The sequence below is a fragment of the Corvus brachyrhynchos genome, unplaced genomic scaffold, assembly GCF_000691975.1.
Source record: "Corvus brachyrhynchos isolate BGI_N302 unplaced genomic scaffold, ASM69197v1 scaffold72, whole genome shotgun sequence".
NCBI lineage: Eukaryota > Metazoa > Chordata > Aves > Passeriformes > Corvidae > Corvus > Corvus brachyrhynchos.
In genome coordinates this window covers 2,764,038-2,786,897 of record NW_008236763.1, presented here as the reverse complement: position 1 = coordinate 2,786,897, position 22,860 = coordinate 2,764,038, and the positions used below count along the sequence as shown (strand labels likewise).

At 47.3% G+C, this 22,860-nt stretch overlaps 2 protein-coding genes across 5 annotated transcripts in view; one reads left to right on the top strand and one right to left on the bottom strand.

Moving 5' to 3' along the window:
• Positions 1-6: 6 nt before the first annotated feature.
• On the top strand, positions 7-3,889 carry LOC103625408 (cyclin-dependent kinase 18-like). Of its 3 annotated transcripts, none has more exons than XM_017727281.1 (5): positions 7-956; positions 1,181-1,295; positions 1,399-1,493; positions 1,567-1,629; positions 3,426-3,889. In XM_017727281.1, the coding sequence occupies exons 1-5, from the start codon at positions 855-857 to the stop codon at positions 3,465-3,467; spliced, it is 417 nt and encodes a 138-aa protein (XP_017582770.1). In that variant the 5' UTR covers positions 7-854; the 3' UTR covers positions 3,468-3,889. The 3 variants fall into 3 exon arrangements, with proteins under 3 accessions (XP_017582770.1, XP_017582771.1, XP_017582769.1); XM_017727282.1 differs by lacking the exon at positions 3,426-3,889 and adding an exon at positions 2,471-3,409; XM_017727280.1 differs by lacking the exon at positions 3,426-3,889 and adding an exon at positions 1,994-2,435.
• A 1,908-nt stretch (positions 3,890-5,797) lies between these two features.
• Positions 5,798-22,860, bottom strand: part of LOC103625407 (SLIT-ROBO Rho GTPase-activating protein 2B) — a 58,814-nt gene continuing 41,751 nt past the window's right edge. The window contains exons 4-9 of one of the 2 annotated variants that reach the window (XM_008644824.2): positions 17,620-17,682; positions 14,520-14,735; positions 13,664-13,792; positions 8,591-8,815; positions 6,933-7,034; positions 5,798-6,113 (exon numbers count right to left, since the gene is read on the bottom strand). In XM_008644824.2, the coding sequence (XP_008643046.1) occupies positions 5,904-6,113; positions 6,933-7,034; positions 8,591-8,815; positions 13,664-13,792; positions 14,520-14,735; positions 17,620-17,682 (945 nt within the window). In that variant the 3' untranslated portion in view covers positions 5,798-5,903. The remainder of the gene's footprint in view (positions 6,114-6,932; positions 7,035-8,590; positions 8,816-13,663; positions 13,793-14,519; positions 14,736-17,619; positions 17,683-22,860) is intronic. The other variant, XM_017727279.1, reaches the window with a different exon arrangement.

The following is a 22,860-nucleotide window of genomic DNA, read 5'->3' as shown; positions in this document are numbered from 1 at the left end:
CTCAGGCTGGGCCAGGGGAGGCTCAGGGTGGAAGTTCCCTGAGGAATTTCCTCAGGGAAAGGGTGGTCAGGTCTTGGCAGGGGCTGCCCAGGGAGGTTTGGAGTGCCCATCCCTGGAGGTGTCACCTGGACGTGGCACTCGGTGCTCAGGGTGGGGATCAGGCACAGCTTGCACTCGATGATCCCAGAGTGGTTTTCCAGCCTCAGTGATCCTGGGATTCTGAGATCTGCACCTGCTGTGCCATTCCCACCTTCCTTCACTCCCCTGAGCACACCTGGCTGCCCTCTCGGCCTGGCTCCTTCCCAGAGGGAGGAGAAGGAAAACCCTCCTGCGATTCAGCCGGAGCCTCTTGCCACTGGAAATGCAAATGTGGATAAATAATGAATCAGCCTTTGCTTCAGCAGTGCCATTTCGGTTTCTTTGCTGCAGAGCAGTAGCAGAAATTGGAGCAAAAACTCTGAGTACAACAGAGCAGGAGCAAAAACCTCTGTGTGCACCTCCAGGTGTGCTCAGAGCTGCCCAGGTACCACAGCCAGGCCGCAGGAGGCATCTCGGGATCCGAGGTGCCCGTTCAGGAGGAGGGAAGGAGAGCTGGAATTCACCTGCCTGTGCTGCCTGAGGATAAAACAGACCCCGCCAGGGTGATGTGTCGTTAATATTCACGTCCCCTCGAGAATAAGGAATGGGGCTCTGGGAGTTGTGCAGCACCTTGGGCTCCAGCACCTTCATTCCTCTGCTCAGGACACGGCTTTTCCCGGGATACACAGAGGGTTTGGGCAGAAAATGGAGTAAAAATCCCAAATGTCAGTGCCCAGTGTCCCTGGCAACCCCTCTGGAGGTGAAGCCATCCCGGGATGAGGCCCCCCCTCCCCAGTGATATTTTCCTGTCTCTCCCACAGTCAGATATCGGCTTTGGGAAGCTGGAAACCTACGTCAAACTGGACAAACTGGGAGAGGTGAGTAGTGTGTGACACCCCTGTAAGGAATTAAGTGAAATTCAAAGGGCAGCTCCAAGTGCAAAGGGCAAAAATCTTCAATATCCAGAAATTTTCAGACCAAGTCTTTCTCGTGGGGTTCAGACCTGGTGCGGTCACTTCAAGTGGTCCTTCCCCCAGATGTTTTGGGGACACCAGTGCTGTGCCACCCTGGGAAATGGCCTGTGTCCCCTGTCCCCTGCCAGGGCACCTACGCCACGGTGTTCAAGGGCCGCAGCAAACTGACGGAAAACCTGGTGGCGCTGAAGGAAATCCGCCTGGAGCACGAGGAGGGGGCTCCTTGCACGGCCATCCGGGAAGGTGAGGCCGGGAGGGGCCTTCCCCAGGGTCCCAGCAGGATTTGGGATGGCTGTGCCCGTGCTCAGCCCCTGTTCCTGCTGCCCCAACCCCGCTGTCCCCGCAGTGTCGCTGCTGAAGAACCTCAAGCACGCCAACATCGTCACCCTGCACGACATCATCCACACCGAGCGCTCCCTCACCCTCGTCTTCGAGTACCTGGTGGGTCTGGGGGCTTCTCTGGGGGCTGGGGGGGACAAGGGAAGGACAGACTGACGTGTCCTTCCCGCTGCAGGACAACGACCTCAAGCAGTACCTGGAGAACTGCGGGAACCTGATGAGTGTGCACAATGTGAAGGTGAGGGGGGTGCCCGGGACCCCCTGCCCTGTCCCTCATCCTGGGTGGGGGTGTTTTGGGGCTGGGGGAGCTTGGACATCTTCACTGAGCTGCAGCATGTGCAATACTCTGCTGTACAGGGGCTGTCCACATCACAAATGGGACATGTTCACACTCAAAAGCACAAACTCTGCAAGTTATCACAGGTCACTCTTTGGAATCATGAGAGATCTTAAAAATTCAGCCAGCAGAATGAACACAGACAGAGGGTTTTGGTCTAATAATGAAATGCTCTTGTTGTAATCAAATATTCAAATGGTTTGGGTGGGAAGGGATGTCAAAGCTCATCCAGTTCCATGGGCAGGGACACTTTTCACCCTCTCAGGTTGCTCCAAGCCCTGTCCAGCCTGGCCTTGGACACTTCCAGCTTTCCCCAATTCAATCCACTTCCCTCCAGCTCTGATCTGCACAGTAAGACTGCAAATCCTTCAAGTAAAAATGAATATTTTTAACAACACGAGTGCCTGGACCCTGCTTGGCCTTTGCAGGAGCAGCAAAGGGTCAAAAAGGAATATATACAGAAAGAAAGAAAGAAAGAAAGAAAGAAACATATACACACACTGTATGAGGGTGAGGGAAAACCTTCCAGGAACTAACGAAGCTTCCCCTGTGGGCTCCCCAGCCCTGTGTGCACTGACACAACAAACAAAAATGGCTTTAATTAACTGCCAAAAGCCTGTGTTTTATGTCCCCTTGCTTGACAACATTGAAAGAAACATTTCACAAGAATTAAGTCCCTTTGGAAAGTCTCAGCATTTCCTGCTTCCTTTATTAATATTTCAACCTTTTGTTGTTGTTTTAGAGGAAAACAGGAAGCGTGATCACCGCTACGAAAAATTAATTAAATTTTTTTGAGAACTTCCCTGTAGAATCTGTTTGCCAAGCCCTAACTGTACATTTTTCTCAATCAGTTAAATTTTTGCAGGAGAAAACATGGTGAGTATAAACTGCAAAAAGAACCAGTCTGAAGTGGGGGCGGTTGAGGATAAATCAGGTTCTGGGGGTCTCAGAGTCACGCTCAGGTGAAGGGACAGGAGGGTTGGAAGGCTCAGCTGCAAACAGAAGCTTAAAGATAGCAGATCAACTCGTCTTGGCAGAGTTAAGCTCCCCTTTGAAGCACATCTAACCACTTAAGCCCAGCCTAAGGTGACTGCAGGCAGGGCAGGGCAGAGGCACTCGCTGGGACTTGCAAGGCTCTGGCTTTGAGGTCATTAAAAACATCAACAGGTACCAGGGGTTGCTTTAAAGGAGAAAAAGATGTTCCCATCCAGTGCAGAATCTCGTGGTTTTTTTAGTATTTCCTCATGCCTAACATTCTGTTCCCTGCCTGATGCAAGGATGCTGCTGAAAAAAAAATAATTTCAAAATAAAGCTTCAGGCTTTCCCCAGTGAATTACAAAGATCCATTAGCCCTGGATTTTTGGTGTAATAGAAACAGTCAAAGGAAAAAAAAAAAAAAAATCAAACTACAGGAGAACTCCTGAGGATTTCATTTGGGGCAGAGCACAGCTGGGGTCGGGCTAAGCACAACCAGAACAGAGCAGCAGAAACGTCCTCGAGCCACATCACTGGTGCACGGTGACAATTAAGAGGTGAAGATCAGCTGGGAGTCAGAGCCAGGGGCGTTCTGCACCTACAAAACCAAGCAAGGTGGGCACCTCTGAGCCCAAAGGCCCTGCAGGAGTTTCCCAGTCAGAACCAGTTGCACATGGGATGAAGCAGAACCCAAACCGGACTGTGCTTTCCTCCCTTTTCAGGCTATAAGGAAGAAACACCTCTGCCACTGCTCCACATCCTGATCTGTCTCCAGTCAGGAAAACTCAGGGATTTTCCTCTCTCTCACCCCTCCAAGAATAATTCCAAACCAGGCACTCGACTGAAGGATGGGGGAACTGGATCTGACTTCCCATGGGATCAGCATCACAATGGGGGAATTGGATCCACTTCCCATGGGATCAGCACCACCAGGACACCCCCAGCTGCCACTGCTGCACCACTCAGGGGCAGGAGGATTTTACACCACATTTCTCCATGTCTTAAAGGTCTTGGCAAAAATGAATCTGCATTAATCCTAAAGCACTTCGCACAACGAGCGTTGTTCTGGCTCCTCTTTCCAGAGGTAAAAAATAACATTTTGCCTAAGAACTAAAATTATGCCGGTTTAGAAGGGAAAGAATGAAATCGTTCACCCCCTTCCCACTGCCCAGGTGGAGCTGGGTGCCAGCTGTGCCCTGATGGGCAGCTCTTGGCAAAAATGAATCTGCATTAATCCTAAAGCACTTCGCACAACGAGCGTTGTTCTGGCTCCTCTTTCCAGAGGTAAAAAATAACATTTTGCCTAAGAACTAAAATTATGCCGGTTTAGAAGGGAAAGAATGAAATCGTTCACCCCCTTCCCACTGCCCAGGTGGAGCTGGGTGCCAGCTGTGCCCTGATGGGCAGCTCTGCCCGGATCCCTGGCTCGGGAAGCAGGGCTGTAGCCATGGCAGCAGCGGCACATCCCTGGATTTTGGCTGCCTGCAGTTGCTGCTGCTTCCCTGCCTCAGCCACCTGCAGCAGCCCAGTGCTGAGCCCAACCTTCCCCCCTCTGCTTTCCACTGGCACAGGGAAGTGTAAATTACCCTGAATACAAATCTGCCTTCAAAGCCCACCAAGAGATCCATCAGCACCGGCGTGCAGGGATGTGCCTCCAGTGGAAATAAACATTATTCCAGTTTGGAGATAACTCCAGTGAGGATCCTTCCACTAAATTCTCATGCTGCCATCACTGTATTTACCCAAAAGCTCTGCCTAGGAATGCAGCACATGGAATTTCCTCCTTGTGTCACATTAATATGGAATATTCTTTTAAATCAGCTTTTTTCTTACAGTTCCTACCCCCCAGCACTCAGCACATCACGAGGTAAAAGGGAATTAAATCTCACTTCTGCACTGCACTTTGTTTTTATCCCCTACACAAAGCTCTGCCCTCAAGGCTCATTAATACCCATCTGAGGGTTTTCTCAGACACTGAAAAAGCTGCCCCTGGGAGATTCAGAGCTGGAAATCCTTATCAAGGCTATTTATAAGGCTGGTCAATAGCAGATCAATGCAGCGTCTGATCAGGCTGCTTAAAGAGGGTCTCTCTCTAACACCACACCAACAACATGAAAGGGAGAAATATCCTATCCAAATTAAGCCCTGGATTCCTCCTCCTCCTATTTGAACTCGAAATAGCCCTCTCTGGAGAGGGAATGCTCAGAGTTCAATTAAAAATCACTCTTCTAGTTCTATAACCCTGGGCAGGGTGGTCAATCCCTTCTTGAAGCAGCTTCTCCACCCACTTCTCTCAACAGCCAGATTCACCTTCAGCGAAGGATTTTGGATTCTTCTAAGCCAAGGCCTAATGAACCATGCTGCCAAGTTAGTGCACAGAAAATTCAGATTTTAATGAGCAACACCATTCTGGGAAGAAGGTGGTGAAGGATGCCCAAGGGAATGACAAAGTAACCAGGGTAAAATCCATGATTTTCATCTGCTACCCTGAAATATTTTGAAATTGGAAACAAATTCAACAGTTTAACATAAGTCTGATGTAGGAAATAGACAGTCTGGTATGAAATTCAGTATCAGAAAGCTCTTAGCATCTTTTAGAAAGAACCAACTCAATGAAAAGCTTCTGCAGGCTGAAATTGTAAGATGGTAATAACAAAAAATGAAAGAGCTAAATGTTCTTTTAGTTTGCACTAGCTTTGAAATTTGATGTTTACAAGCTATTATTAGGTTTTTTCTCAGAAAATTCCTTTTCAGATGCAGAAGAAATCAAATTTGACACAATTTACCCACAGACTACGTTTGCATCAACAGAGGTATCCCAAAATATTTGCAGAGAATTGAGAGCACACAGTTTTGAACCCCAACACACTTCTTCTGCTCGCCCAAAAGCAAAGAGAGAAGCATCTCTTGTTAGACAAGAGCATCACTCTGCACTCTCTTGTGAGGAGAATTCTGAACAGATCACACTGAAAATTACAGAATCATGGAATGGGCTGGAATGGAAGGGATCTTAAAGATCATCCAGGGGATGGGCAGGGACACCTTCCACCGTCCCAGGCTGCTCCAAGCCCCTCCTGGCCTTGGACACTTCCAGAGATCCAGGGGCAGCCACAGCTTCTCTGGGCACCCTGTGCCAGGGCCTGCCCACCCTCAGAGGGGAGAATTTCCCAAACGAAAAAAAATTCCTAAATTCCTACGAATCAGCCCCTTACTGTGAAGTAGAACTGCTCAGTCTCCTGCTGGTTTGCCCGTCTCTTGGCAATGCTGGGTTTGCTCATGAACGTTTCCGACACCGTGGATTTCACAGACTCCATGGAGTTGCTGTACTGGAAGCAGTCAGAGACATCAAAGTCCTCTATCGTGACAATGTCCTGGATTGTCTGGAGTGTGGCTTCCATCGTCTTCTTAACCTGCCCAGCAAGAAGGAGAGAACTCAAAACCTGAAGGTTTTATGTTGTAAGTAAACAACAGAGGTAGCAAAGTCCCCTGGAGCACTTCACTAATAAACAGATATTACTGGTTTCACACCCTGTGCGCTGTAATTAATTTTGGCTCATTAACAGCACAGTCCATGCAAGCACAGAGCTGGCAGCACCCTGAACCTGCCAGGACTCCGTGCCAGGATCGCAGTTGTGATCTCTCAGGCTGGGATCAGGAGGAGATGGAAAGAAATTTAACCTCAAAGCAAAGAGAGCTGAACTAATTGTCTTCTGCAACTACTGGGCATCAGATGTTAATTACAAACAGGACTCTGCTGCACTGCACATTTTTACTGAAGGCCAGAATCGACTTTATAGACATAAAAGGAGTTGCAAATTTTGCCCAGAAGTTCCTGAGCACAGAGGTGCAGAGATTAGATCCCCATTCATGTCATCTTCTTCTCATCTTGAATGGCCAAGTGAACAAAAATCACTTTACTCAGGTTATGCAAACTCACTTCAAAACATTAAATTCCTCCCTTTCCCTTTGCTATCCAAATAAAACTTCTGCACCACAGCCAGTCTTATCAAGTTAAGGATGGGAAGAGAGATATGGGGAGGTATTTTAAAGGATTCTCTCCATACCCCCAACTTTCCTGTGAGATCCCCCACTAATTAATGCACAAGATGCCTTGGCCTTGAATTTTAACACAAGTGTTGATAAAAAAGGATGACAACAACCAGATTCTTCCATAACCAGTGCCCAGTAAGTGGCTAAGAGCCGCTGCTGAACTTTGGTTATTAACTGACCTCTTCATTTTCGATCTTCAGCGTCGATAACCGGGACTGCAGCTGCTGACACCTCTGCACCAACTCACTCTGGACTGGCTGCTGGGCACAGAGCTGAGACTCCTGCAAGAGAAACAGCACAGCAGGACATCGCAATTACTCCTTTATTTATCAGACACAAACATTCTCCAAAGTGCTGAGGTTTAAAACCGGGCAGCGCTGGATTTCAACCAGAGGAAGAAGGTCCATGGTTCTACCCAAGTGCATTTCCTTTCCTGAGAGGATTGAACAGAGAGCAAGAGATGATGGCAACATCAAAGAAGAGCCAGGAAACAACAGCTACTCTCAGTGATGTCAGGATGTCAGCTTGTCGTGTGCTTTGGGAGTCTGGAGGTGCTTTATCCCAGGTATTTGGATAAATCACATCAAAAATCAAGAATTTGGTGCAGTGCTTCAGACTGGCACCCTGGGGCAGGGGATTGCTCAGCTGAACCACCTGCACAGCACAGCAACAGGCACAGGTCACTCTTGAATGAATCCAGGGGAGCTGAAATAAAAGCAGCACAGGCTGGGGACCTGTCACAGACACCACAACACCGAGGTTCCCTGAGCTGCTCAGAATGATCTTCATTCCACAGTACGGGGCAGCTTTTCCCTTTCATTTTGTTCTGGGTTTTGTGGGGATTTTTAAAAGAAAACACTGACCTCACTGCCTGAGGCTGTTTTTTTAGAGACAGAAATTGAAACTGGGAGTTTTATCCCACCCATGCACACACACCATCATATAGTCTGATATAATCTGCTGTGTGCAGCACCATTGCTACAAGACCATCAGCTGCATTTATAAACACTCCTCTGGCCTTGAGAAGCAGCAAGATAAATGATTCAGTGAATGGGAGCTGCTCCTGAATGAGACTCTGCAGGTAATTCCTTTTTTCCCCATAATCTTACAGGATCAGAAACACAGAAAAATCCAGGAAAGGTCATTTGCAGTCTGAAGGTTTCACTTAAAACGAGAGAGACAAAGAAGAGCCTGGAGCAGTGGCTGTAATTCCCAGCCCAAAAGAAGAGGCTGCAAGAGACCATCCTCCAGTCTGTGCTCAGGGGATGATCTAGAAATCCAACCAACTGACCTACATTGTCACACTGTACACGTGTTCCTGCTCAGAACCAGTTTCAGCTCGTGTGACTTTCAACAGCTCCCAGCTGAGCAACCACATCTTGATAAAGCTATAAGGAGAGGGATTTGCCCTGCCAAAAATGGAGAGTCCTCTGACAGCCCTGTCTCACAAGGAGGGGGCAGAAAGCACCACTACAAACCATTTGCACTCTCAGATTGCACACTCAGATGCTGCAAAAAACCAGCATTTAGGTTTCTTCTGTTGGCCCTTCAAATCTCAAAAATCAGAGGCTGTCTTGGGGATTAACCTGTAGGTTGAATGAAGGTGTCTCCTACTCACATTTAATATTGAACCTAACTAAGCATTTTCACTTCCAGCAGCTTGGATAGCCAAAAAATTAAAATTTAGATATCTCTGCCATGAGCCCCTGCTTAATCTTTGCATCATCTCCCAGCTCTGAGGCTCCCAAAAGAGCCAAACAGGCGGCCCTGGAGTGGGTCAGTTTATCAAAAATGAGGGAGATAAACAGGCAGAGCGGCAGGAGGGCCCCACACTGACCATGTCACCCATGTGTGGCTGGAACTCGAACTTCATGGGGGGGCAGAAGACGTTGTTGTACATCTCCATCAGCCTCTGCTTGTCGCTGTTGGCGTCCAGGTTCTCCACGGCGTTCTCGATGGCGTCCAGCCCCTCGTGCTTGGACTGCTCCAGGTTCAGCTCGGCCGACAGGAACGTCCTCAGGGCTCTGTTGAGGCTGGCGTGGTACCCCAGGTCACAGCACTGCTGGAAAACACACACAATTCTCTATGAATAAAGGGAATAAGACTCCAGAATGGGGATTTGAATGTTTCCAAAGGCAGGAGCTGTACAAATGAGGAACAAGCTGTGGGTATTTTGTCACCTGCTGCTGGGTGGCAGGGAGGTCCCACGTCTCTCTCTGACTGCACAGAGCATCTCAACCTGTAACCCCCATGCAAATTTTATCACGGTGTTGTAATTGATTACCAAGCTTGAAGTATTGTAACAGGTTGTGGAGTTTTCCTGGACTATAAGAGACTCATTTTTCATGGAGTACTAGAGACTCATTTCATTCAGAAAGGAAGTGGCGAAGTTCAGCAGTAGGGCAGGGTAATTCCCTAAATTCTAACCTGACTTCTAGGGGTCCTGATTCCTATGGAAACACTCCAAAGTCCTTAAATGACATTATTCAAAGGAAGAGGAAAGCAAGGCACTGAAGTGCTATTGGAGAGACAAGACACAGGATTTGGATCATCTATAAAGACAAATCTGCATCTAAATAATTCCGTAATTCCAGCAAACTGCTTCATCCAGTACTTCAGGAAGGAGGAGCATGACCTGGACATGAAAAGAGAGTCATCCAAAACCCAGCAGCCACCAGTTGGGATGATTTCATTGCTGGGGTGAAACAGAGGAGCAAAAAACTTTGAAGCAGAAAGTGGTTATGGTCAAGAATTTCCTGGCTATGGCTGACACTGGGATGATGTCACTGGGAGACAATCAAGCAGCTTCATTTCCACCACGGCTGCAGAGCCAAGTTTTCATGTTTCAGAAGGGGAAAAAAAAGGAGCTTTTCATTAGCATTAGATCAGAACCAGCCTGGATTTTTCAGCCATCTAATAAAGTGAGCAAGAAGGAGCCCACCTTCTTGGAATTACAAGCAAGATTACATCCACTAGGAGAATATCCAGAAAGGAAAGAAAGAGACCATCTGCTCCATTGCTGTGCTGCTCCGTAAGCAAAATTCACATGAAAACTCCTCCTCGCCCATCATTTGGGTCTCATCACTGTCATTGTTTGCAAACGCAGAGGAAAAAAGGGGGGAAAAAAGAAGAAGGAGGGGTGGGGGCAGAGGGAAGAGAAACTGCTGGACCATTCCCTGCTCCCACAGAATTCCTGCCACCGAGTGCTGCTGGAAGCCTGGCTCTTGTGCCAAACAAGCTGTGGCAGGTGTGGAGCCTTGGAAAAAGAGCTGCAGTTGCTGGTTGGACTGGAGGCAGAGAATTAAGGGACTTTACATTCAATCAGAAAAGAACAAAACCAGCCAAGAAAAAAAAAAAACACCACAACAAAACAAAAAGCAAAACAAAAGAGGCTTGATTGAGAATCTGCACGTGTGGAGGCAGCCTTGGATCAAGAGGCACTCACAGCTACTGCTCACTCTGCAGGGCTGGTCCTGCAGCCATGGGGGGAAAGATGGAGTTGGGCCAAGGATCAGCTCACATCTAACAGCAGCACTCGCTCCTTTTCACAGAATTCTTGGTGTTGCAAGGGACCTCTGGAGATCCCCCAGTCCCAGGCAGGGTCATGTGGAGGGGACCCTCCAGGTGGCTTTGGGATGTCTGCGGAGAGGGAGACTCCAGGCCCTCCCTGGGCAGCTGTTCCAGGCTCTGCCACCCTCACGGACAGAGGTTCTTCCTCATGTTGAGGTGGAATTTCTTGTGTTGTAGTTTATTACTCCTTGTGCTGTCGCTGAGCAGAGCCTGGCACCTTCCTGACACCCCTTGGGGATCCTTGTATGGGCTGATGGGATCCCCTCTCAGCCGTGTCCTCTCCGGGCTGACCAGCCCCAGCCCCACAGCCTCCCCTCACCAGGGAGATGCTCCAGACCCCAGATCATCTCTGGGGCTTCTGCTGGACCCTCTCCAGCAGCTCCTTGTCATTCCTGAACTGCAGGGACAAGAACTGAACACAACTCCTGCTGCGGGACAGGCGGCTGTGCACCCTCCAGTGTGACCAGTTTGTCTTCCCAGTGTCCCCCCCAATGCACTGGGAATCCAAAGGGAAGTTAATGTGTCACACCTCACCTCACTCAGGCAAAACGTGCTGGCTCTTTGCTATTGAAGCCAGAAACAGAAAACGTTTCCCAGCCCACTCCCCCACTTTAAAGGGTTTTTTTTGAAGTCCAGTGTTCCATGTTTATAAATGCACCAGTCCTGCCATCCCTTTTCTGGGTTATATAAATGTTTGATGGAATCGTTCTCGAAGGAAATCAATTTTTTATAAGAATTTAATGATAACTCATTCAAATTCACTTCCCAACATGACAGCTGATTAACCCTTTGCCAGTTAGCTTTCAAACAGGCCTCAAAACCAGAAGATTCAAGGGGAAAAAGCCCTTTGTTTTAAAATGCAATTCAGATTTGGAAGGGGAATGATGAGATCCTGGAGATCTCACAGAATACCTATCCCTGGAAGAGCAAAGTAAGCTCTGGGACTCAAACACACGTTTTTATCTCTTTTTTTCCAATCCTGTCCTAGTGACCCTTTTATAAATATGAGTTAATGCAAACTTCCCCATTACTGTAATATTTCATTAGCATCAAAGAGCTGCCTCAGTCCCCAAAGTCAGGAAATTCAAAACTACTGGGCTATGTCAGAAACAATTTATTGCTTTTAACTCTGGACAAAGAATTAACTCCCTGCTACCCTTCCCTGCACACTGCCCAGGGAACACACCGTGCTGGATAAACATGACAAGTTTAATGCTGTTTGGCCTAACACAATCTCCTTGTAAGTGACTTTGAAGATTACTTTTATATTATATTTCAAAATTCAATATCATCAAATGATTAGATCGAGGGAAGGCATTACAGCCTGGCTTAAAAATCGCATTTTTATTCAAGTCAGATGGCTCAGATAACCATCACTGGTTATAATTGTTAATTTTCAATCCTTCAGGATCAAAGGCATTAATAAATCTATTTTCCCTGTGTCTTAACAACGAGATAACTGAATTCCATCTCCTGCGCTCCCAGACAAGTCCCACATTTTTCCATGCCTGAACACAGAGCAGATAACACTTTTATTCTGAAGATGATGAGAACTTGTGGTGTTAAACTGAATGCTCCAAGGGAGTTAACTCAGGCAGGAACTCACCCAGAGCCACGAGGGCTCCTCTCTAGGGACAGACAAATCCCTGGGCTGCAGAAGTTTGGATTCTTGTCCTGCAGCACTGCCTGCCATGCCCCAGACACAGCTGGGACTGCCCAGGGAGAGCAGCCCTTCTTTCCAAGCTGGGTCCCCCAGGTTTGTCCTGTCCTGCTGGAAACACCTCAGCTCTGTGCTTAGAGATTGTTCTGGGCTTGAGAAATCCAAACAGATTCTCTGCTACCTGTGATCCACGAAAATACACCAAGAACAGACAACTGAACCAGGCACGTGTGCAGCATTTGGGGGAAGACCTGAGAGACAGGGCTTTAGAAGAATAAAATTAGAACAATTAAATTAGGCTGATGCTGGTGAAATTAATGGCAACCTTGTAGCTTCAATATAAATATAAACACGAAGTTCTCATTTGCTAAAAACCCAGAGCCACGCAATTTAGGCTGAGCAAATGTTAACCAAAACAGGGCTCCTAAAAAGGCAGGAGGAATAAACAAACCAGGCCTCTCCAGAGCAGCAATCCTGCAAACCACGACATTTGGAAATAACAGCATTTTTCAAGCCCGCTCTCGGTGACAGCCCTGACCTCCAAAGGACAGGTTTAAATCAACACCTGGCACAAAAGCACTCCAGGCAAGTTTATCATCAGCTGAATAAATGTATCCTATAGACTGCTGGTTATTCTAATAGCTGAGTAATTAATAGAGATCTGAGTGCTCTTTATTGCCTGTGTCTAGAGACTCTTGTGCTCATCACTCCCTGCTCCTCCACAGCAGCTCCCTCCAGGCTCTGCAGCCGAGTGCTCCCAGCAGGGATGGCCTTGGCAAGGGGAACAGGAGCCACCAGAGCCACTGACCCACACGCAGTGTGTTCAGGCTGACGGGGTGGTTCCATCCTTGGGAATAACCTCAGCATTCCTGACTGGCTCTTCTGAGTTTCCAAAAATCAGAATTTCGGGGTTTTTTCACAGTGCGTTTTACCAAAAGCAGAATTGCTGTCCCCTGAATGGGGAGGGATTGAATTCTATTCTGGTGAGCAGGGAAGGGATCTTAGGGAAGGGCTGGAGCTGTGTCAGGGAGGTTTGGGATGGAGATCAGGGAAAGGTTCTTCCCCCAGAGGGTGCTGGGGCACTGCCCAGGCTCCCCAGGGAATGGGCACTGCTCCAAACCTTCCAGAGCTCCAGGAGTGCTTGGACAGCACCCTCAGGCACAGGGTGGGATTTTGGGACGTCTGTGCAGGGCCAGGGCTTGGACTGGATGACCCCTGTGGGTCCCTTCCAACTCACAATATCCCACGATTCTATGACTTTTCCAAAACCACTTAAAAGCAGCTTCAGGAAACATTTCTGAACTCCCTCTCTTCTACCAAATTTCCTGTACTGTTTCTACAGTTAAAAATCTTTTTTTCAAACGTGCTTCTGAGTTAAAATCATGCAGGTTTGCTTTTCACTCATAGTCAAGTGAAAATGTCAGGCAGCAGTGTGATAGTGAACGTGGGTTTCACTTTAACTAAGCAGCTCCTCCTTTTCTCTCTCAGTGCCCAGGTCCTTGTCTGTGTAACAGAGGTGGCCACCTGAGAAAAGCTCTTGTCACAGCCTAATGACCAATTATCAGGCCACTGCCACCCCCCAAGCTGCCCAGCCCAGCCATGCAGAGGTTTCCAGCTGTGCTGGTGCAGGGGGGGATGCTGAGGGAGGAGAGGGACGTGGGACGTTCCAGCAGCACTTACATCAATGAGATCAGACAGGTCATGGATGTAGTACTTGAACACCGAGGCATTGGTGGCTTCCAGGGCCAGCAGATACTCATTTCTTGCCTTAATTGCCTTCAGTCTGTTTTCTGTGTACTTTGCCTGGCGCTGAAAGACAACAAAAACCAGAATATAGCATTAGAAGAGGTGAGCAGCACGCTGGGTAACACCAGAGAACACTGAACAAATCTTACTCTGCTCACACAGATTTTGCCTTTGAATTCCAGTTTTGCCAGGACTCCAAGACTTGAAATGCAGATTAATTATTTAGATGTGTTTAAGCATTACTATGCTGGACTGAAAGTCTTGAGACTGTGGGATGGGGAAGATTAAAGGAGGAATGAAGGAACAGGGTGGGTTTAGGAGGTTATGGCCCAGCTCCAGCACCACCACAGAAGCCCATGGGTTGTCTGAGGGTCGCTACAGGCACCCCACCTCTTCCAAGGCCTGAACTTGGTCCTTCCAGAGCCTAAATCCATTTGAAAATAACTCCATCCCTTCTACTGGCTTGAACCTTAGAGCTGAACTGCTCAAAGGCAGTTTGGGATTGCTGGGCTCCCTGGAGCACAGCCTCGTGCTTTGGACAACAAAAATAATCATGGTAACCATGAATTCCAAGCAGGCAACTTCTGCTTTCCCACTCTAACCTGCTTTCAGCTTTTTGTGCCATGCCTGGATTCCCTGGGATGACACAAACTGCACACCTGACTGCCCTGAAGGAAACCTGGTGCTGGATCTGCCTTTCCTCCAGCTGAGTGCTGAATGAAACCGGCACAAAGAACGAGATTTGGAAGTGAGGGGGGATCTCAGTGGCTCCTGTGCACCCTGCCAGTACCTTCTCCTTCATCTTCTCAATTTTTTTGACAGAGCTTCTCCGGACGTGTTTCTCCTCGAACTTGACGTTGGAGGTGGAGTCGGGGGAGCGTGGGGTCTGCTTGTCCTCTTGTTTCACTGACTTCCCAATCTGCTTCTCCTCCTGCTTCTCTGCCTCCTTCAGCTTGCTCTGGGCACTGATGCTGTCGGCGTTGTACATGTGGTAGGTCTTCATCACCTGCAGAGAACGATGACCAACACTCAGGGCCCAGCAAGGCCGAGCTGGCTGTTAGTCTGAAACACCTGAACCAGAGAAAAACACACTCAGGGAAATTTCCCATGTCAGAAAAGCAGGGCAGGAGGTGCCTGAGCGAGTGTGGCTCTCAAAACGAATCTGAAATCCAAGTGGATGATTTTGCAGCTGCTGCTTTGTTTGACTTTGGCATGTGCCTTCTTGCACAAGCCAGTAAAGGAGGCATGAAAATCAAAAAAAGGATGCAGACTAAATCCAGCCTCCCTGACTGTTCAAAGAAAATGATATGCCAGGAAAATGAGAGCTTTTCATCAGCAGGTAAGGTTTCTGAAGGGAGGCCTATCAGTCTTTCATCTGGGTGAATCAGTGCTTTAAACATCACAGGATGTAAATCCAGCCTCAACACAGTGGCTGCAAGAGCCACTCAGGTGCCATTTGTTCAAATCAAATTTGGGACATAAAAGTACTTCTGGGCACCTTATGTAATAAAAAAATTAATAAACAAGTGTGGTTCTTTCGTTTAGGGAGACCTGGACCCTGTGCTGTATGAGCAACTTTTATTATAGCACATTTTTTATATGTAAATATAGATAAATATCCCCCCAGTCACAAAAATCCCATTTGTTTCACATGATATGAACGTCTAGCTTTGTGTTATGCAAATAGAACCAAAGGACATGAGACATAAACCAGTTTTTTATCCATAAATGCAAAGCAATTTGAATCCCACACCAAAACAAACACGATACAACACTCACAGGGGGCAAAAAAAAAAAAAGCACAATTGCATAAAGTCACCCATTCCAGCAGTAATAAAGGCCCCACTTGTGAATAATTTGATTTATCTCAGATGAAAACCCGTTTAGAGCTCTTTTGCACCACAACATAACAGGATTTTACCCAAGTGGGCTGCACCCTCCCCCTGTGCAGTGATCAGCAGAGGTTCCCAGAGCCAAAGAGACTCTGGATTTAGACATGAAAGGGAATGTGACTGCAGCCAGTGCTAAAGACACATCCTGAATAATTTACACACACGCACTCCCAGCCCCTGCAGATGCTCAGACTATAAAGCAGGCGTTTATAATGATAATAATAGATGCAAAGGAGTTGCTTTTCCTCTCTCACTCCGAGTGGAGCTGGCAGAGAGTGAAAGCAGAGGGAGAAATCCCAGTTTTAATGGGTTTTTAATGGTTTTAGGCCACGTTGGCAGCCAGGGGCTCTGGTGTGGGGACACTGGTGACTCACTGGGGTCTGCTGAGGGCAAGATGGCACAGGACAAAAAAATTACAGGTTGGGACAACTCTCTGTGTTTTATTTGTGCAGAGAAAGTAAAGATTTCACCCAGATCCATTTTGCCCAAAAGCAGGGATTCTGCCAATCCTTTGGATATGGAATTATGGAGTCATTGAGGTTGGAAAAGACCTCCAAGATCATCCAGCCTTTGGTTGATCCTCACTTTGTCACCCAGCCCAGACCACTGAGCGCCACATCCAGCAGAAAGAGAGGTGGAATTATTTCTAAAAGTACCATTAAACGTAGCCACTGGTGGGGTGGCTTTAATTCCAACGAAAAGCATCTTTTTAGCATGATCAGAAGTGGCTTTTTGCAAAGGAAAAGGTTTTCTGGTGAAGGGACAATTCAGAGTTCTGCAGCAGGAGGAATGAATAAACAGATTTCAAATTCCCAGCACTGACATTAAAAATACCAATGCCTTTCATCACTTTGTTTAGCAAAGGCTGAATTCTGGAAGTTCTTCCTTCTGGGGTAGAGGAATTACCAGGACTCAATATTTGGCTCAAAAAATGACCTGTCAGGGCCCGGCACCCAGAAATGATCCCCTGTCCATGAGACTCCACTCACCAGCCACTTCAGAGCCACCTGAACTCGGATTAGAAATTAATCTAGTTCCTAAAAGTCTCTTTTTAGAGGCAGATCTGTGTCCTTCCTTAGGATCCCAACCATGACATGACTCAAAAGTTGAGCCAATTCTGCCCTCAAATAGAAAACAGTTTCTGGAGTGCTGATTTACCTGAATATTTGGCTTTGAGGCTCTAATTGTAACAAACTGCAAGAAACAATTCCCTCTATACCTTTTGCTGATACAGGAAATTTCAGGGAACCCCAGGAAATTCTGTAACACTGATTTTTACCCCCACAGGGTCAATATGCCACAGCTTGAGAAACAACCCTGGGTCAGCTTCTGGAAGGAGGAAGGCCAGAACACACATCTCAGTGTCATGACCCAGCAAATCACCCAGGAAGGACAAAATAAAAGGCATTTTGAGCAACTGAACAGTGAGTTCTGCTTTTAAAGAAGAGAACTAGCTCAGTAACAGCTGCAGAAAGCAGAATTTACATCAAGCAAGAGGCTTTTCCATTCATCTGTGTGAGGAAAAGAAAAATCCCCACGCAGCACGTGAACCCTTGGCATCACATCCTCCTCCTCACCTCTTCCTTGGGGTCTCCAGTGGATTTACTGAGAAGGAAAAAGCACAGATGGGAAACTCAGACTCCAAAAGGAGCTGCTCTGCTGAGAGCTGAGGGACAAATAAGGTCAGTGGGTGCCTCTGAAGGCTCACACCACACAAACCCCAAGGTTTTTGGCATATTTGGAAATAACTCTCCTATCTCTGGCTCTTTTTCAAACCATCACTGCAGCAAAGGAACAAATGGGCATGAAGGTGAGACCTTTGGGGAACCAACACTGAGAGAGCTGAAACAACTCAAGGACAGAGGGGAAAAATGGAATTTATGGAGCTTTTTAGGTGACCTCGAGCTGCAGGGACTGCAGCCTTTTCTCAGCCTTGGTGGGAGAAGTCAAGCACTTCTCCCTTCTGCCTGAGAAGATGCCAAGAAATCACTGATTTACCGTGTACAGTTCATTCAAGACCTTCATCAAGTCCTCCTGGAGCTGCAGTCCCACTTCCTTGCTCTGCAACAGAACAGAGAAATGAAAGTTAATTGGGGAAGACGCTGCAAAGGCAGAGGAAGTGAGCACGGAGCATCCATTAATAAGTTAGGCCCAATTAAGCACCACTGTTTATGCTGGCAAATCCAATCAGTGCCCAGCCCAGAGCCACCCAGGGTCACATTGCACCAGGAGTATTAATAAACCGAAATATTAGAAGTGCACAGTCAGAAAAGCTTTATGGAACAGAGGTGGGAATTTCCAGAGAACTTGAGATCTCCGACTCTCAAGCCTGCAAATACACCATTTTCCCATTTTCACAGGATCAAGCAACACTCTGCATCCAGCACAGCTTGGTATGGAAGCTGAAGAGAGGCAGGACAAGGAAACCACCACGTAACAAGAATAACTTAATTCAGTTTATAGATTTTACTCATTCGCTGCCCACTAAGGCAGCGTTTGCGTGCTCCAACCCTCACGTTACAAGCGTTTAATATCTACTGGGGCAAGCAAATTTGATAAATCCAAGATTATTTATGCCTACAACATTCAGGAAAAGAAACAGATAAAGAGGCAGTGCAGCCAAACCCATGCTTAAACCAACATTTCTGCCCAGGAAGTCAAGATAATGCTAAACCATGAGAAGAAAACCAACAACACACCGATAAATTAAAGAGCCAGAAGAGAAAGATTATCTGATTTAAATTTAAATTATTCTTTTCCCCATACTGTGCAGTTCAGCAGTGCTCAGAGTGTGCTTCTGAGATGAAAATTGCTTTATTGTAGACTTCTTTTCATTATTTTGGGGAGTTGTGGTTCAGACCAGCCTGGAATTGCTCTGCTGGCAGCACAATGGGATTCACAAGTATCCAACGCCCAGCCCTCTGGATTTTCCACGTGTTCCAATCCCATATTCCTCACCCTGCTCCCTAGGTGCCACAGGAAAAAAGAGCATCTGACACAAATGCTGACAAAGGAAAGCTTTTTCTGAGGAGCCTCTAATTTAGAGAAAAGCAGAGAGCTGGTGATTCCCAACCTCCGAGGGAGCTTGCAGGAACAAACCCGCGGGAGTTGCACCTCTGGAAGCAGAAGGAGCTGAGGCTGCTGCTCAGCCCTGCAGTCATCTGGGTCGCCAGGGTTTTCTGGCTGCCTTTTCCTCCACGTGGAGATGATTAATGGAAGCGACTGCCTGGGTCTGTGTGAAATGCCCTCAGCACTGAACTTTTCACACAGGAGGAGTTTTCCAGCCACAGGCTCCCTGGTGCTGCTTGAACTGCCTGGCCTGGCCCTCATCTGCCTCTCACCCCGCTCTTTTCAGCCCATTTTGCTCATTTCTTGCACTAAAAAAAATTGCTCATTTGCTGCACAAACTGCTGAAGCATCAATTATGCGACAGAGATTAAAACGAATATTTTAATGTAGATTCAGGTTGAAGGGGGAAAGAAGATGTCAAATTGTCAAAACACCAAACTCTTTGTGCTTCCAAATGAGCTCTCAAGAAAGGAGCTGCTGGATTGCTGGACTGGAAAAAACCCTTCCATTAAGATGAAGGTAAGACAGATCACAGGGGACATCACAACAAGAGCAGCGCAATGAGCACTGTTAATGTAAAACTGTTCCTTGCACTGATTCCACCAAAAAAAAAAAAAAAAAAAAAAAAAAAAAAAAAAAAAGATTTAGGAGAAAAAAAGCTGAGCTGGCTGACCCTGATAAATGAAAATACATTGGAGGAAGCAGAAGGGTTTGTTTGGGGAAGTCAGAACGGATTGGATGTCAGGAAAAAGTTGTTGCTTGAGTGCAGTGGAGGGAGGTGGAGGTGATGCACGAAGAGAACTTCCCTCAGCTCCCATGGAATTCAAAGTGCAGATTAAAGGCTGCTGATCCCACTGCCATGCAGGCATAGGAGATTCCAGCATCATGCCAGAAAGTGCCATGGAATTACGAATAAAATCCATGCCAAGGAAAGACAACAACAGTCCTGGCAGTTGTGAATGTCTCCAGATACCAACTGCTATTTCAGCAGCAAATTCTACATTGTTCTGTATTTCTCTGTTTTTCTGTGTGCTTTGCAGAGGCAGAACGATCCATTTTGTAAACAATCTTCCAGGAAAAGGCAACAAATAAAAGATATTCTGATCAGCTTTACTGTGATCTACTCCTGGCTGTACCTGCAACCAAGTCTGTCTGTACCTCCCTTAACATGAGGAAAGGCTTGTGCAACAAAATCTTACAAAATCTTAATTAATTGGCTCCACTAATGAGCTGGGTGTGCATGTGGAGAGGGGGTGTCCCCACAAACCCTGTCTCCTCCTTATCTGATCAGGTTAAACCCTTCTCCTGTAGATCTGGGAGATGATCTGGTTGGAAAAGCATCCTTGGGAGACAGCACAGGAGCTCCCTGCACAGCTGAGGGTGGGCAGAGTGGGGCAGCTCCTCACCTTTGCTGGGCACTGAGAGGTCATAAAAACCTTTCCTTTCTCTGCAAACCTGGCAAAGCATCAGCAGCACCCAAGGAAGCCACCCCAGGAGCTGGCAGGACTGATGGGCTGCAGATGAAGGTTTTCCCCAGTTCCTGCGAGTGCACACGCAGGAACACACACTCCTTTGTTACTCCAGGGTGTATCTGCACCATGTGCAGGGCTGGAGGTTCTGCCACCCCTGGCTGCAACATAAATTCCCAGCACGGGCCGTGCCAGCTCCTCAACGGCCTCTTTGTTCCAGCCCTCCTCCCCTCCACCTCCCCTCTAATTTAATCAAGATGTTTTTGGGATCTACTGCGGGGCTTGCTCGGCTGTTCCGCATTCCACCAAACATTAACGACTTCAGCTTCAAAATATTTGGGGGGGATAATAAAGATTAGAGCTCAGGATTGCCGTCAACATTTTCTGTCCTGGACCTCCAGCCTCAGCAACGTCCTCTCAAGCCTGACAGAAAGAGGGGATGGCTTCAAAACAAACATTCCCTGGAGTTCCTGAGGTGCTTTCCCCACAAACTCAACGACAGCCAGGAAGGGCTCAAGCCATCGGAGGGTGACTGTGTAACACACCAAGATAAGAGATTCTTATCTAATTTGCTGCCTCAAATGATGTCAGAGGGTGACAGCTGGAACTGGAACCCAAATGTGCTGATTCTGAAACCGCTCTGGAACAGTATCAGGTCTCTGCATCTTCCTAAAAGTAATAATTAAATATGCCTAGGTGGAGGACAAACATTAAATATTCCCATGTTTTTGAACCACCAGTGGAGGGTGGGTAAGGATGGCAGGAGGGGAGCAGGGATGTAGCACAAAGGTGCCAACTCTGCACCTCAGTGGGAGTTTTACTCGTGGCATTTGCATATCTTCAAATTGACACCGTGATGGAAAAATCTTTTTACAAATGCCCAGCATTTTAACCATTACATTTCTTTCACATGGTGGCTTTCCCATGTGCGGGGTGCTTTAAGATCTGTCATATTCTGGTTCCAGTTGCAGCCAGGGACACAGTGCAGCTGTAAAGTAGGTCATGACAGACCCCTTCAGAGAATTAATAATTCCTCTTCCTTGATTACTGCAAGGCTTTTAACCAACCCATTGTGGATTTTCCATTTCCCATCAAACACCCTGCAGCATACCAAGAGATAAACTGGGGCTTTTCCACCATCAAAGGTGCTAAACAGGAGGAGAATTTCAAATCCTCAGGTTGGTTTTCTTGATTCCAAATGGGGTTTTCTCCCCTTAAATATCCCCAATTTAGTGGATACAACAGGGAAAGGCCCCTGCTCCAGCAGCCCAGGGAACCTCCCAGCTACAAGCAGAGCAGAAATGTGTTTTAAACCCAGCAGGGCCAGGGAGCAGCAGGGCAGACAGGTGCTGAGTTGGTACCTGGCTCAGGTCGGAGGCACTGCCTGTCCTGAGGCCCCTCTGCACACAGAATAAATCTGCCTTTCTTCCCATTAACATTTGCCAGTCACTTCACAATTTCTTTATATAAAAATCTGTCAAACTGAAAAATACCAGTTCAGGCACTGCTCAAAGTGACCGAGGTTTCCCAGTCTGTTCTTTTAAAAAAGGTAATTTTCTTTTTTCCTTCAATTTGAACGAGATTATCAGGCTGCTTCTAGGAAAATCTCAAAGAGACAACACAGAAAGAGTGATTAAAGAGACCAAATTAAAGAGACTGCTGCTCAAAGGTCTATACATGTATAAATAATCCCAAGGGATCCCACTCAAAAGATACGTCTGGAGGCAAGAAAACCTGGTAACCACGCAAGAAACAGGAAGGTTGTTCCATGCAGAGAAATGAAGGGTCACATTAAACAGAGAGGGCGACAGGGGGATAGAGGGAAAAGGGGAAATCAAAGCAGGAATCAGCTCAAATAGGAGAATATTTTGGGAAAAAAATAATATATATATAAATAGCAAAACATAGATATAGAAATGTAGAAATAAATAAATAAAGGGGCCATGCTGAAGGAGGATAAGCAGGAGAAATCAAAGGAGATGAAGGAATGAAAAGGAGCAGACATCAAAGCAGGATGATCTTCCACGAGAGGGAGAGGTGACCGGAATAGGAACGCCGGTGGCACCAGGGCTGGAAACTCCAACCCTGTACCAAAGGCAGCCCTAAATCATTAACTCTGCCCAAACAAGAAAATACCACCTCCTCCCCAAGGTGGAACAATTTGTTACCAGCACAATTCCCCCCCCCCGCCAGTTTTATTTGCTGGAAGTGTGGTTATTTCACCATTTATCTTCCTTTTCGTTGGCTGCAGCACAGAATTGCACTGACACCATCCCTGGGGGCAGACAAATCCCAAATTCCCACTGACAGGACCGGGATTCATCTGTAGGACTGTCAGAGCAGCCGGTCCCTGACCAGCAGCATCTCCCACTGACACCTGAAAGTGTTTCCTCAGGAGAAACCAAAACAAGGGCATGGAAAAGTACAGTACTCCAGGAATTCCTGCACCTCAGCTGAGAGTTCTGCAATCCAAACCCACGTTTGGGGCACACAGCTCAGACAGGGGAAGGCCCTGCAGGGAGAGGGACCTGGGGAAGCAAACAAACCCCAGAGGCATGGGAAGAAGTGGCTGACACAGAGAGCTCATCCAGCAGCACTGCAGGGCTGGCTCTGGCAGCAAACACAGCTGCTCTTATCAGTGTAGATAGCTTTGAAGTGGCTGGCAGGCTCCCAGCCCTCCCTCACACAGCCAGGACCCTCC